The 16,235-nt window shown below is 41.8% G+C and overlaps 1 protein-coding gene across 1 annotated transcript; it reads left to right on the forward strand.

The window, feature by feature from the left end:
- Window positions 1-2,879: 2,879 nt before the first annotated feature.
- LOC120317770 (extracellular calcium-sensing receptor-like) lies at window positions 2,880-16,140 on the forward strand. Its single transcript, XM_039364609.1, has 4 exons — window positions 2,880-3,049; window positions 4,766-5,627; window positions 13,641-13,767; window positions 15,242-16,140. Exons 1-4 carry the CDS (start codon window positions 2,880-2,882, stop codon window positions 16,138-16,140), a joined length of 2,058 nt encoding a protein of 685 aa, XP_039220543.1.
- Window positions 16,141-16,235: the final 95 nt, after the last annotated feature.

Raw genomic sequence — 16,235 nt, forward strand, 5'->3', positions numbered from 1 at the left:
ATATGTATTGAATTTGCAGAATATTTAAATATCAAGAGATAAATGGAGAGAATTGTAGCTCAGAGTTGTCACTTGTTGAGTTGCTACATGCATCCCTTGATTATATTATCATCTATCAGACAAAGTTGCTGTAATTTGTTTGCAGATCCAGGGGGCCAATACCTATGGAGCAGTCTGGCTTCAATATCTGGGAATAGTTTGAATCTATTGAGCCTGAGAAAATGGATTGGTCCTTATCCATCTCCTCTTTAGATCCGAGTGACTTTCAAAACCAACAAACATTTTACCCTTCTATATAAACTCATTGGATCAGTGTTTTTTGCTGCTTTGGTTTCTTTCTCTGAATGACATTCCAGACAGTGGTGATTGGCAAAGAGATGTTGCCCTTGGCCCTCACTGTGTGATGTTCTCAGTACGAGGTATCATCAGTTCAAAAAACTGGCATACTATGGCTCTTATTTTCTAGAAAGGTATATTTGATGGGTCCTAGAGGGTGGAAGGAAGGAAGGAAGGAAGGAAGGAAGGAAGGAAGGAAGGAAGGAAGGAAGGAAGGAAGGAAGGAAGGAAGGATTTAAATTTAAATTTTTTAATTTTTTTACGGTTAAATCAATCGTTAGTGATGTACTATCAAGGTATTGTTTTTTTTTCATTTCCCATATACAATTGATAAAGAGATTTGTTTCAGGGCTGTAAAATATCAATGGTGGATAAATGGTGGTTGCTCATGTCACTCATCAAGCCAGACAAAAAATATATGGTTCACACCATGTGACTTTGAGGATATGGAGTAAAAAATCATTGAAAATGAGTGAAAAGAGCCAAGCTATATTTATTTTGCAATAAAAACAGTATTGAAAAAATTTTTTCCAATGGTATTCCTTTTGCATATTCACTTGACATTACACACTGTTCCCATCCCAAAGGACTCTGCACAGCTCACAGGCCTGCTTCCATTAGAAAGCTTAAAAAGAAATGTCATGATTTAATTATATTGTTCTTGTTAGTGGCAAAGTCATGAATGACCCATCGCAACCCCATGGACAATGTTCCTCCAGGCCTTTTAATTACATTACAAATACAATAATCAAAGTGTTTAAAGACCTATCAAAAAGATAAATAAAGGTGGTCGGGATTCTATAACATTATGGGTCAATGCTTTAATGTACGCCCTAACAGGTCAAAGTCAGAAAGTTGTATTGTTCCAGAGAATGTAAAGTTTACAACTACAGAACTAGCATTTGTTTCTCAGAATTTTCATCATGTTTCTCTATCTCTTTTACAGTTTTCAGTTATGAGTTCTTTTTTTCCTAGCCCATACATATCATCATTCTACTTTCTCCACAGTCTCCAAGGAGCGTCACCAAACATTCATTGATTTCCCCTATAATTACCCAAAGAATCTTACTAATCTGGTTTTTTTCTCTCAACTCTTTCAGGAATTCTCAGGCACAGCACCAAAGAATAGCTCAAGATTGAAAGGGTCTGTTAATTGTTGGATCAGAATGTTAGAGATGTAACAACCTTTTTTCTTAGAAAGAATATTTATTCTAATAAGTGAGAGTTTTCCCCCCTTATGTTTCATTCTTATAGATAGAACTGGTTCATTTCTAGTGAAAAGTGCTTTCTTGAAGAAGATGGAATTTTCCATGGTAGTGATGGCAATGTTGTCACTGTTACTGTCAGGAGCTACATGCCATATTCTGCGTACTAAAACATGTTCTGTGGGGAAACTTCCCTTTATTAAGCACAAGTATTTTCTGCCAGGTGATTTAATAATGGCTGGGATACTCTCTCAGTTCTACATGGTATCGGATCCAGTTGGTTTCACAAGGCACCCATCTGAAGAACTGGTTGATGAGCTCATGTAAAGACTTTCTCTTCTTAACTATAGCATATCTTAAACCATATATCTTTCTCTAATAGTTTGCCCTGGCAAATAAATACCCAAACACACTTATGACAACTCTCCCACTGGTGGTTTTATTCAAATTCCATATTGGGATTTTCTTGTTTTCTTACTGTTAAATGAATCGTTAGTGATGTACTAGCAAGGTGCTGTACTATTTGTAGCTAAATCTATGTTAATCATTTAATTCGTTCACTTAATATTAGGGAACAGTTGCATGCTTTGAATTATTTTCCAAACAGCTGTTGAGCATGCATGGAACACAGACCTAGAGTATCTCTGCCTTAATAAAACATCAGTGACTTTTATTGGAATAAGATCTATCATCTAAAAATATGTAAAATATCTAAGATCAAAAATATAACATTGGTTCTCAAGTTTACTCCAAACAAACTTTTCATACCTATATCCGCCATAAAACATAACCCAGAAGAAGATGAAAATATAAGGATATATATGTTTTTGCGGGTGTTTGTATGTAGGTCTTTGGTTATTCAGGTTTTCTCCCATGTCCAATTGGAAGTGCTCCTAGAAGCACGAAGCCAAAAACACCAGCCTGAAGATGACGAATGAGACTTCGTCGAAACGTCGCCAAAACACTTCCAATTTGATGCGGGAGAAAACCCGAATAACCAAAGACCTATATACATATACATATAGATATACATGTATGTGTGTGTGTGTGTGTGAGTGAGAGAGAGAGAGAGAGAGAGAGTAAGTGAATTACATATGGGTTTTAATATGATCATTTTTCTTCAAGCAATTTATCTGTTTCTAGTAAAAATTGTTTATGATGAATTAAAAGAATCATAACATCCTGCCTAGATCCACACAATATATCTTTTCTTCCAGATTTTTCCTGCAGAACTACCAACATATCCTGGCCTTGGTTTTTGCTGTAAATGAGATAAATGAAAATATGGCTATATTATCCAACATGAGCTTGGGTATTGACATCTCTAACAGTTATTTGATGGCGAGATTGACTTCCTTGGCTTCAATGGAGCTTCTCTCAACACGTGGCAGATTCATCCCCAACTATAAGTGTGATGCCAAGGACGGGGTAGTATCTGTTATTGCAGGACCTAACTCTTACATCTGTCCCTTCATGGCAACCATCTTGAATGTCTACAAGATGCCCCAGGTGAGATTTTTTTTCTTGGACTAAGTATACACTGTAAGAATAACCTTGAAAGATGGGAAGAAGAACGGCAGTCCTATTTAAAAAAAAGACTGATAAAAGAAATTTGAGACTAAACCAGAGGGTTTTTTTGAGAAAGCATCTCAGGATTGACACCCCCTCCGCCCCAATTCTCTGGAAACTTAAGGCAGGGGAGGGAAAGTGTTTTCCTACTTGCAAGGTTAATGTCATCCCTTTCAGATTGTCCAGGGTAGGAGACCAAAATCACTCATATTAATAATTCTTTTATTGTAAGGTTACAATAACAGAGTCTTGCAAGTCTTAAAGTACCTCCCATTTGTTTCTTTTACAAAGTAATGTTTACAAAAAAAATAAACCAACTTTTCTTTTTATTAGTTTTTTGTGATTTGGAAATAAAGTGGCAATCCATACAATGATGAACAACGTATCATTTGTTTGCAGAAGAGATAGATAATTTTAGGTACTTTACTTGATTTATTCCTCAATCTGAATCTACGATGAATGTAAGCTCTGGAGATTGTCTAGACTAGAAAACAAAATCATGAATACTAGTAGTTATGTTATTGTAAGTTACAATAATCTTGCAACCCTGAATGAACTCACCTTTTTTTTTTATAAAGCCATATTTAGAAAACAAGAAATAATAATTTCTTTCCTTGAATATTATATTTTGTGGTGTGGAATTAAAATGGCAGTCCAAACTATGTGTTTGCAGATGAGATAGATATTTTTTCATACTTCTTTTATTCCTCAATCCAAATCATCTGAACAATTAATATACAATGATTCTTTGACATATTTACAAATATACTGAAGAGAAATGTCAATATACTGTATTGTCATGCATCCATTTTCCTACCATGCTTTAGTAAAAATATTAAGAATTCATGAACCTGATTGAGTAATAGTTATCTTCATCTTTGTACTGCACACTGGTCTTCCTTCCTTACTTCCTTCCTTCCTTCCTTCCTTCCCTCCCTCCTTCCTTCCCTCGCCCCTCACAACCTCCCTCCTTCCTGCCTATAAATGTTATTCATGGTAATTCAAATAATTTAAAAAAGCAATGGATGGAAAGTAATCAAGGAGATTTATAAATCTAGAAAGAGTCTAGCGAATATTAGGGAACTGGAGGTTAGAACATACAAAGAATGTTTGCAGGAATTGGATATGTCTAATTTAATGAAAAGGACTAAGGGTGACTTGATAGCAGTTTTCAAATATCGAAGGGGCTGCCACAATGAAGAAGGGGTCAAACTATTCTCCATAGCATATGAAGGCAGGATGAGAAGCAATGGATGGAAAGTAATCAAGGAGAGAACCAACCTAGAATAAAGGAGAAATTTCCTGACAGAACAATTAATCAGTGGAATGACTTGCTTCTAGAATTTGTGGGTGCTTCATTCCTGGAACATTTTAAGAAGAGACTGGATAGTCACTTTTCTAGAATGGATGGGTTTCCTGTCCAAGCAGGGGGTTGGACTAGAAAACCTCCAAGGTCCCTTCCAACTGTGTTATTCTGTTATCCTATTAAGGTTCAGGGATTACTGAATCAAAAGATTGTCAAATCTATGGCATTCGAATATTAAATTAAAGGAAACACTGATTTCTTTCTAGAATATATTTTTCTTGAAGCTGGTGAGGAACACAGTCTGAATCATAGATTCTAATACCCAACTATTTTAAATCATTTTTCCCTGGCTTCTATATGGATCTGCTCCAATGAAAGATAATAGCGAAGACACAGTTTTCTTTCATCCTTTTTTCCCAAATGAGGAGCTTCAGACGAAGGGGATTCTTCAGCTGCTGTTGCATTTAAAGTGGGTATGGATAGGGCTGCTTTCTCAACCTGATGAGAGTGCACGGAGTTTTGTACGGAATGCACTTACACTGTTTGTCCAGAAAGGTATTTGCTTTGACTTCATGCAAGAGTTGCCCAAAGAAATTTTTTCTAATCACATTGAATATATATTTAAATATTATGTTGCCATATACAAGGTTGTCATGAACAGCACTGCCAATGTTGTGATCCTCTTCTGTGGAAACCACATAATTGCCATTTTCAGAATATTTCCCCATCTTTCAGAATATGAGGATATACCAGTAAAGAGAAAAGACAAAGTCTGGATCATGCCAGCCCAGATGGAGTTCACATCAGTCCCTTTTCAAAAAATACTCCCTTTGGACTTTTTTGATGGTGCCATATCTTTTGCAGTTTCTTCCAAGGAGGTGACTGGGTTCAAACCATTCTTGCAGATGAGAAGCCCTACTTCAGAAGAAGGAGATCATTTAACAAGATTGTTCTGGGAGCAGGCATTTGAATGTTTTTTCTTTAAAGATAAGTTAGATGAGAATGCTGGAGTGCTGTGCACTGGAGAGGAGAAGTTGGAGACTCTTCCTAATTCTGTGTTTGAGACCACCATGACTGGGCAGAGTTACAGCGTTTATAATGCAATCTATGCTGTGGCACATGCCTTGAAAGCCATGTTTTCATCCAAATACAAACACAGAGCAAGGGCGGATCACGGAAGGCTGATGATTATCAAGGAAGAAACGTGGCAGGTAATAATGAAAGAAATCACAATGACAGATTGATCAAGCAATCAATTTGTAAAATAAAATAAAATAAAATAAAATTGTAAGAATAAAATCTTCTCTGATGCCATCAGGTGATTTTATGATTGCAAAACATGTACATTTCAGGTTCAGTATCCACATAGTTTACACAAATTCATGTTTCATGTTTCCTGACAACAGCTTCATAATTCAGTTTAAAATTTTGTCAAACAATTTTACTTGGAGATAATATGCTTATTAATATTCTGGTTCACTTGCACAGTAATATTAGGAATTTCTAAATGGTAGTTGTGTACAATTGGTTTGGTATACAATTGGTATTTATTTCTCCAGATAAATTGCATTTATTTATTGAATTTATGTGGCTGCCCATCTCATTCATATAACACTGGACACTGTGCACAGTTAAAACACAAAGCTAAATTATCAACATAATTCAAACACAAATATTTGTGCTTGATTTGCTTCCATTTAGCTCCATCCTTACCTGAGAACAGTCTTATTTAACAACAGTGTTGGGGAAACAGTTTTCTTTAATGAAAAGGGGGAATTGGGAACTGGATTTGATATCATCAACTGGATCACATTCCCAAACAAAACATTTCTTAAAGTCAAAGTTGGAAAGGTAGACCCATTGACTTCTTCAAAAGAGTATTTCATGATTTCTGAAGAAAACATCATCTGGCCGACCATGTTCAACCAGGTATTTCCTACTCATGTTTCAGGTTGTCTCAAATCCTCCCATATTCAAAAATCACTTTTATCATTTAAGTGACTCATTTATAATAAAATTAAGGCAATAAAATATGACAAAAAATGAAAGAGCAGAGATCAGAGTACACAGGTGTTCCATTATTAAACTTGTCTTTCCAGAAATCTATGGGCATTCCTGAATGTACACAATTACCAGCTGTCATTTTCAGGTTGTCCTACATAGGGAGCCATCTTTGAATTATAAAAGCTGAAAATCATTTAATAATAAACAAGCGCCATGCTGAGATACTGTACTAGTTGAAATATCTTATTCCTGTCCATTGCTACCTTATAATTTGATTATATTCCAACGGCATATTGTCTAAGACATATTTTAAAATCCCAACTATTTTCTTTAGTTTTCTAAATTTAACTTGCAAATTTATCACCATTAAAACATGGTCTATTTCATAATTTCTACAAGACTGACTAGATGCAACTGGAACTCTGTATCCCATGAGTAAATTCTCTGCAGTATTTCTTTTCAGGACCTCTTTGGCAGAAAGGACTGGACTCAATGAAAATGCACATAATTCCAAAGTTTAATTTCACCTACAAAGTGTGGGATAAATTACCAATCAGATTAAACTCAAAGATGCTTTTCAAAGGCAACTGGACTTTTATTTTCTTGAAAATATTTTGCTTCTGATCCAAGAAGCTTCTTCACTTCTCAAGGAATTGAATGTTTCTCAAACATTTTCAAGGAAAAAGCCACGAAAGTTCGTTGACTTTTGAAAAGCACCTTTGGGACAACCATGACCTGGATGATTGAGAATCCTCATAGATATTTACCAATCAGATTGACCAAAAGGGAATTTGAGGGGAGTCCAGTTTGAACAATTAAGGAAACCTCTAAAGTCCCATGGAAATACATGGGAAATGCATAGGATACATAGGAAAAACATAGCAATGCATAGGAAATACATAGCGTGTCGGGCCGTGCTGCAACCAACTGCTGAACCTACCTGCGGCAGCAAGGCACTCGCCACTCTGTGTGACGTCCGGTCGGCCCGACATCGTTCCGGTGGCCACGCATGCGCAGAAGCCGGCCCGGCATGCAATCATAATTTCTAGAACCGCGCATGCGTGAAGGACAGGACAGGCAATCCGACGCATGCGTACCCAATAGCGGCCACGGGACATCTTCAAAGAGTCGGAAGACGACGGCAGAAGCTTCGGGAAGAGATCGAAGCAACGGGAAGCGGCCGGGTCGTCGGGAAGCGTTCAGTCATCATGATGCAGCAAGTTTTGAGGTGTGGGGCGGTCCGTAGGTGGGTGGCGGTGTATGGGCGGTGACAGGGGTGTGGGCTAGGAAGGGTTCCAGCCTATGTATAAAAACACTTAGGGTTAACAGCTAGTCAATGCTGACTTTATTCCGTTTACGTTTGTGAAATAAACTGGATGTTTTCCGTTCTTGACGAAGTGCCTCGTTTTTGGTTACGTGTGTCAAAGACGGGCTAACAGTAAGTCAGCATTCATCTTAGGCTCCTTTATTGGCTTTACCGTGGAGCTGACTACAGGCAGCATGGCCGAAGGTGTTCAGGAGATTGGGGTGTCGGAGGAGGTCCTTGAGCAGTCGGAGGAACCTGGCTCGTCAGTGGACCCAGGGGCAGCCGCGGAAGGACCAGTTGTTCGTCCAAAGGAGAAGAGTGTTCCGCTGCTGGGGGATGTGGACCCTGGGGTTAAGCAGAGGCCGGTATTACCAGAGGCGGCTGGCTGGGGACTGAGTTCCACGTCCCACCGAAAGGGCACCGAGCGTCGGTCCATACAGGATAACGGGGGCTCTGCGATGGGCTGGAGAGAGAGGAGAGTGGTCGGCGACGATGGAGATGACTGGAGTTACTCTACCACTCCAGGGCAGTATACCCTCGATGTCTTAAAGGCTAGGTTTGGGGAGCCAGGGTTCCTTCCCAGACAGGGGGTGGCCGCTCATCGCCCTGAGGAGTCATCTGGATTCCGTCTGGGTAGCCCACAGTTGCGGGGGTCAACGGTGCCGTTGCAACAAGGAGGACATGGAGGTGTGCGAATGGGACCCATAGCTACCACCCCTGTGTCTTTACCCTTGGGTCCCGGGGACCTTGGCCGGCATTCTACTGGCACGGGCCCTCAGCAGGGTGGCCAGCAGGCTGTAGCCTGGCCCACGGGTATACCATGGACCCCTCCAGCAATTGGGATTCTTTTTGATGGGGATCCGGACAAACTGGCCATGTTTTTAGGGCATGTGCTGAATCATTTGGACCGTTTCGCAGGATATTACTCCTCCCAATGGGCTATGGTGGTAGCGGTGACCGCTAGCTTACAAGGTGAGGCGGCTGCATGGGCGGCCGACCTGTTCGGAGAGCACGCCAGTGAGTTGGCCGACATAGGTGCCTTCCTGGAGGCTCTGAGATTGCGGTTTGAGGACTCCACCAGGGCGCAGAGAGCGGAGGCGGAAATAGTGACACTGAGGCAGGCAGGGAGGCCGGTGAGAGAGTTTATTAAGGACTTCCAGAGGGTAGCAGGCCGACTACGATCTTGGCCTGAGAAGCTACTGGTACATCATTTCAGGCATGGCCTCGATGTGGAACTCCAACAAGCTTGCCTGATGAGAGGTGTGCCAACTCGGTTGTCTGATTGGTACAGGACAGTGACCGAACTCTATGCAGGGTTACAGGAAATCAGACCGGTAACAGCCATCTCTCCTCCGGTGCCGCCTCAGCAAACAACCAACAAACCAGGTCTGTCGGGAGTTCCAGTTCAACCAGTTCCGCCCGGGGCACCAAGAGGGACGTTCCGTTGTTTTAGGTGCAATAAACCGGGTCATCGGGCGGCCCAGTGCCCAACTAGACCTGGACGAGGTTCAACTCCGGAACAGACAGCTTCAGGAATGAGAAGGCAGGAGGTTACCCCGTTCCGAGGAAAAGATCAATTGAGGGCCTTGCGGGATGAAGGCGGCACCCCTTATAAGGCTATACCTGTAGTGGCGGTTGCCACCCCGGAGGTAGTTCCCGAGAGGTGTGACCAAGAGGATCCGGAACAAGATCCCATGGTAAGTAATCCGGTGGTTCCATTCACCGTGCCAATCCGCCTAGGGGATTGTAAGTCTAAACAACGCATAGAATGTCAAGCATTAATAGATTCAGGGTGTACCCGATGTTTGATCAATAGAAAAGTGGCGGATGCGTTAGGACTTCGATTGATTAAATTATCTCGACCCATCAATTTTGAACAAGTGGATGGGTCCTTACTAGGTGGGGCACCGGCATCCTATGTAACGGAACTGGTGCGCTTAGAGATGCAGGAACACTGGGAATTGCTGCGTTTTATAGTCATCCCCTCAATGACCGAGGACGTGATCCTGGGGTTGGCATGGCTTGACAGATGGCAACCAGTTATCTGGTGGGCAGGGGGATGTCGCCGTATAAGGTTAGCAGTAGGTCCTCGACCCCCAGGCAGTGAGGGTGAGGAACCGCAGGTACAATCCCCACAAGGTAGCCTACGGCTGGAGGAAAGAATCAGAGTAGCGGTGGACACTGGTGGAGGTACCCGGTTTTTTCCTGTGGAATATGAGGATTTACAGGACGTGTTTAGTGAGCGAGAGTGTGATGCGTTGCCGCCCCATCGTCCTACCGACTGCGCTATAGATATCATACCTGGGGCAAAAATGCCAAAGCCTCGGATGTACCCCATGTCCCCTAAGGAGTTAGAGGAGCTACGAAAATATATCGATAAAAATTTAGAGCGGGGGTTTATACAGCCGGCCCGATCACGGATTGCCGCTCCGGTGTTATTTCAAGGGAAAAAGGACGGAGGATTACGGCTTTGCGTGGATTTCAGGGGGTTGAATGCGGTAAGCACAGAAAACATGTATCCATTGCCCCTGCTGAAGGACATGCTGTCTCATTTATCCCAAGGGAGGGTGTTTACGAAGCTGGATTTAAGGGAGGCATATTATCGCATTCGAATAAAACCAGGGGATGAGTGGAAGACCGCATTTAACTGCCCTTTAGGGAGCTTTCAGTTTACCGTCATGCCGTTTGGGCTCAAAGGAGCGCCGGCGGTATTTATGCAGACCATTAATGCGGTGTTGCATCAACATTTATATAGAGGGGTGTTAGTTTATTTAGACGATATTTTGATTTATTCTAAAACCATGGCGGAACATATACAATTGGTTAGAGAGGTGTTACGCAAACTCCTCCAGGCTCAGCTGTTCGTGAAGCTCTCGAAATGCGAATTCCATAAAACCTGTATCGAATATTTGGGGTATAAGATATCTGCTGCGGGAATAGAAATGGATCCAGGAAAGGTAAAAGCAGTACTTGGGTGGCAGGCGCCTCGGACGAGACGCCAGTTACAGAGCTTTTTAGGATTCGCGAATTTCTACAGGCAGTTTGTTCCTCATTTTGCCCGCGTCGCTTTGCCACTCACAGAGTTGTTGAAAACACGGAACTCCCCAACAAAGGTACGGCCTGGTCAACCATTAGCGTGGTCTAAGGAAAGTCAAGCTGCATTTGAACATTTAAAGGCGTTATTTGCCAAAGAGCCCATTTTACTACATCCCGATCCCGAGAAACAGTATATTGTCCAGGCAGATGCAAGTGATGTGGCGGTGGGGGCTGTATTGTTACAACGAAATCTTAAGGGTGAGCTACAGCCCTGCGCTTATACATCGCGCAAGTTATCAGAAACTGAGAGAAGATGGGCTATATGGGAGAAGGAGGCCTTTGCTATTAAGTGGGCTTTGGCAACATGGCGGCACTTTCTGGAAGGGGCTAAACATGAGATCGAAATATGGACGGACCATAAAAACCTGTCGCCCCGACGGTTAGCCCCTAAACACGTCCGTTGGGCACAATACTTTCAGCGGTTCACCTTCCAACTTAAATATGTACCTGGGGGCCGAAATTTCCTGGCGGACGCCTTGTCTAGGTTACCTCAATATGAGAGTCAAAGGGAAGAAATAGTACAAGCTATACTGCCACCATATACCCAGGGAGTGGGTAAACTACGGTCCCGTCCTAATTCCAGGGATCTGGAGTCGGAGTTGAAGGCGGCATTGCCCCAAGATTCGTGGTTTCAGAGTCACCGTACCCTGTTAACTCAGAGAGACGGTTTGGTATGGTTCGGAGGGAAGTTATATGTTCCATCGGTGTTACGAGCTAAAGTTCTTCAGAGATGTCATGACTCACAGTTAGCAGGGCATTTTGGGTTCATCAAGACGTTACACCTAATTAGACGCCAATTTTGGTGGCCTACGTTAAGAAAAGATGTCGAACACTATGTAAAGGCATGTACAGTATGTGCCACCTGTAAAACTCAGCCAGGAAGGCCAGTGGGACAATTACAGTCGGTGGCGAACCCTGAGCATCCATGGCAAGATATTGCCATGGATTTTATAGTAGATTTGCCGAACAGTAGAGGATATACGATTATTTGGACAATAATCGATCTGTTCTCGAAACAGGCACATTTTGTTCCATGTCGAAAGTTACCCACTGCTCGGAAGTTAGCATACATGTTTCTGACTCATATATACCGGATCCATGGAGCCCCTCGGCGAATAATATCTGACCGGGGGGTTCAATTTACTGCAAAGTTCTGGAAGGGCTTTACCACGTTACTAGGGACGTCCCAGGGGCTCAGTACGGCGTACCACCCTGCCACCAATGGGGCTGCTGAGCGGGCAAATGCAGCTGTTGAAAGGTATCTGAGGAGTTATGTATCCTATCAGCAAACCAACTGGGCAGACCTACTGGTATTTGCGGAAGTGGCGTATAATAACGCAGTACATACCAGTACGGGGTTTGCGCCTTTTAAGGTGGTTTCAGGGAAGGAGTTCGTTCCCATACCTGAGTGTGAGGATTCGGGGGCACAATCATATCTGCCAAGAGAGTGGATCCAATGGGTGTCAGGAGCATGGAAGGCCGCAAGAACGGCATTAATAGAATATGGACGAAGGATGAGGTCACAAGCAGACAAAAAACGACAGCCCTGCAAACCATATATGTTGGGTCAGCTAGTGTATCTGTCCACCAAATACCTGAAATTAAGAATCCCGTGTAAAAAACTGGGCCCTAAATATATTGGCCCGTTCAAAATTGTAAAGATTATTAATCCTGTAACCGTACAACTGCAATTACCCCGACTGCTAGGAAAGGTGCACCCAGTATTTCATTGTAGTTTGCTTAAACCAGTCCATTCATACCAAATGGACACTAGACCAGGCCCTATTAAAGATGACCATTATGAAGTGCAGAAGATACTCGATTCCCGTAATCAGAGAGGCAAGTTATATTATTTAATTAAGTGGAAGGGCTATCCTTTGGCAGAAGCTACATGGGTACGGGCAGATGATGTACAAGCCCCTAAATTAATCAATCAGTTCTATGTGGAAAACCCAGAAAAGCCGGGACTATGTGGGGTAGCGGGAGTGGACAAAAAGGGGTAAAGATACGGGTATAACATATTCGTTTGTTTCCCAGGGGGAACCGTGGTGAAAGGGGGGCAGTATGTCGGGCCGTGCTGCAACCAACTGCTGAACCTACCTGCGGCAGCAAGGCACTCGCCACTCTGTGTGACGTCCGGTCGGCCCGACATCGTTCCGGTGGCCACGCATGCGCAGAAGCCGGCCCGGCATGCAATCATAATTTCTAGAACCGCGCATGCGTGAAGGACAGGACAGGCAATCTGACGCATGCGTACCCAATAGCGGCCACGGGACATCTTCAAAGAGTCGGAAGACGACGGCAGAAGCTTCGGGAAGAGATCGAAGCAACGGGAAGCGGCCGGGTCGTCGGGAAGCGTTCAGTCATCATGATGCAGCAAGTTTTGAGGTGTGGGGCGGTCCGTAGGTGGGTGGCGGTGTATGGGCGGTGACAGGGGTGTGGGCTAGGAAGGGTTCCAGCCTATGTATAAAAACACTTAGGGTTAACAGCTAGTCAATGCTGACTTTATTCCGTTTACGTTTGTGAAATAAACTGGATGTTTTCCGTTCTTGACGAAGTGCCTCGTTTTTGGTTACATGTGTCAAAGACGGGCTAACATAGCGAATACATGGTTCCATGAGGACATATAGACAATGTCACATTATTATGGTGGCATTCATTAAATGTGCCTATCTAATAATACATTGAATTGAATCCCATACAGTATAAAGAATTTCTCGAAAAGCTATGCAGATTTGTCAGAATATCATATACAGAGTGAAATATGAGTGTATAAAGTACAACTATTGAACTCTCTCCTGATGTCATTTCTGAATAGGCATTACCACTTTCTGTATGCAACGAAAATTGTTATCCAGGCTACCTCAAGAAAAAAATAGATGAGAAGCCCTTTTGCTGCTATGATTGTCTTCCTTGTGCAAAGGGGAAAATTTCAAACAGATCAGGTAAGATGTGCTTAATGAGAAGACTTATTAATTGTCACCAGCAATATTGTATATCTATCTGTGTTTACTCTGCATGGTATTGTTCTCAAATGTAATCAATTATTCAGAATTTGGAGTGTTGACCTCATTGAAGCAAGATAACCTCAGTATAAGATAAGATTCGTTTGAATATTACTTGCTCAGGTTGAAAGTTGAGCTGTTAGTTTGCTCTCCAAACTTGGCGATTTGGCTGCAAATGTTTCATCTCCATTCAGGGAAACACCTTCAGTGCGCTTTGAATTGTGCTCATGTGCTCATTTAAATTGGTGTGGGTGTTATTTGTCCAGATGTGTCTGAGTCATGGTCAGGATTCGGACAGTTTGATTGACTGATTTGTTGTTGTGAATTGAATATGATGTGTAAAGAAGCAAGAAAATGAGCTTGTCCTTGCTGGAGAGAAGCAAGCACATAAATAGATATGAAACATAAATATTGGTCCTTCTGTTGATCTGATAATGAACTACAATCTTCATGGATCTTTAACCCTTATAAATAACTGGAATTCTTGCTAAAACATTTGTCACCTGAGCATGAAGAATATTCAAAATGAAAAAGCTTTTGAATTAAGAGAAATTTCTCCAAAAATTAGGTTATTTCTTTTTAAAGGTAGAGAACTCACTTATTAAGAAGAAAAGTGATAGATTTTGACTTATTTTCCATAACATACATCAGTCATTAAGTAAAATGTCCAGATGAGCTCAAAAATAAGTATCACATGGTTTCTCTGGAAAATAAACTAGGAAACTCTGACCCATTACAAAATTTTCTGTTGCACTTTCCTTCCATCTTCCAACATGACACTGAGATTGATACAAACAACACTCTTGGTGTCTGTTTAACCAAACATATACAGGGTACTTTTCTGCATGTGGATGGTCCCATTCTTAATTTTTAATACTGTAATGCAAGTAAAATGGACATAATTAACTAGAAATAAATGGAGTTGCTTTCATAGCTTCTATGGGCCACAATGTTTTCTTTGAGCAGTCCTTGGTGCTCTCTGAACTTGGTGGTTTTCTTGCAGATATTTCATTACCAAACTAGGTAACATCATCAGTTCAACAGTAATGATGTTGACTAGCACTGATGATGTTACCATTATGAAATGTCTGCAAGAAAACAACGGATCTCAGATAGCACCAAAGTTTCCTCATTTCAACTCTGAGTTATAAATAACTTCCTTATTATGACTGTAATCCCATAATTCGCAGTAGAGTCAGGGCAACTGGATGGAACTGAGCATTTACTGGCTGATGCCTTTCCTGACACCATGTGGAGTTGGCAGCAGATATTTTTTCTTTACACTCTAAGAGAAACATCTCCCGCTATTGAATTGTCAACCACCCAAGTGGGAGACGAGCATCTTAACCACTAGGCCATGATACAGTTCTGAAATTCTGATCAATAAACAGTCCTTTAATGTTTTCCTTTGCAGATGCAGTTGACTGTTTCCAATGTCCAAAAGATCAATATCCAAATGAAGCTCACAATCTTTGCATCAAAAAACATATAACTTTCTTGTCTTATGAAGAACCTTTGGGAATCACTTTGGCCACTGTAGCTGTCTTCTTTTTTATAACTTCAGCCTTGGTGCTGAGGATCTTCATTAAAGAGTGGGAAACCCCCATAGTCAAAGCCAACAACAGGAATCTCACCTATATTCTTCTCATTGCTCTCCAGCTCTCTTTCCTCTGCAGTTTTCTTTTCATTGGACAACCTGATCAAGTCAAATGTCTCTTGCGACAAACTGCATTTGGCATCATCTTCTCTGTAGCCATTTCTTGCATTTTGGGTAAAACAACCATAGTGGTTCTTGCTTTCATGGCCACCAAACCAGGATCCCAAATAAAGAAATGGGTGGGGAAAAGACTGGCCAACTCCATAGTCCTTTCTTGCTCTCTGATACAAGTCACAATTTGTGTTGCATGGCTGGCAATTTCTCCCCCATTTCCAGATTCAGACGTGCACTCCATGGCTGAAGAAATTGTACTAGAATGTAACGAAGCATCAACCATCATGTTTTATACTGTTCTGGGCTTTATGGGGTTCTTAACTGCTATCAGTTTCACGGTAGCCTTCCTAGCTAGGAAGTTACCTGATAGCTTCAATGAAGCCAAATTCATTACCTTCAGCATGCTGGTGTTTTGCAGCGTTTGGGTAACATTTGTTCCTACCTATCTGAGCACCAAGGGAAAGTACATGGTGGTGGTGGAAATCTTCTCCATTCTGGCTTCAGCAATGGGGTTGCTTGGCTGTATCTTTTTCCCAAAATGCTATATTATTCTTCTGAGACCTGATCTAAACAAAAAGGACAAACTTATTAAAAAACACTGAATTATGTTTCCAAACCTTATACTGTAAACTCTCCTCACTGTAGTGTTTCCTTTTTCTGCTAGTCTTTGCAGTTTGGGAAAACTGAGACAGATTCA

Source organism: Crotalus tigris, unplaced genomic scaffold (assembly GCF_016545835.1).
Source record: "Crotalus tigris isolate CLP2741 ecotype Arizona unplaced genomic scaffold, ASM1654583v1 scf7180000019817.510193, whole genome shotgun sequence".
Classification (NCBI taxonomy): Eukaryota; Metazoa; Chordata; class Lepidosauria; order Squamata; family Viperidae; genus Crotalus; species Crotalus tigris.

Excerpts from the sequence above, each read along its gene's own strand:
- LOC120317770 (XM_039364609.1), top strand. The coding sequence starts at position 2,880 with ATGGCGAGATTGACTTCCTTGGCTTCAATGGAGCTTCTCTCAACACGT. Across the intron at positions 3,050-4,765 it reads AATGTCTACAAGATGCCCCA|GCTTCTATATGGATCTGCTC; the intron begins GGTGAGATTTTT and ends CATTTTTCCCTG. Across the intron at positions 5,628-13,640 it reads TCAAGGAAGAAACGTGGCAG|GCATTACCACTTTCTGTATG; the intron begins GTAATAATGAAA and ends ATTTCTGAATAG.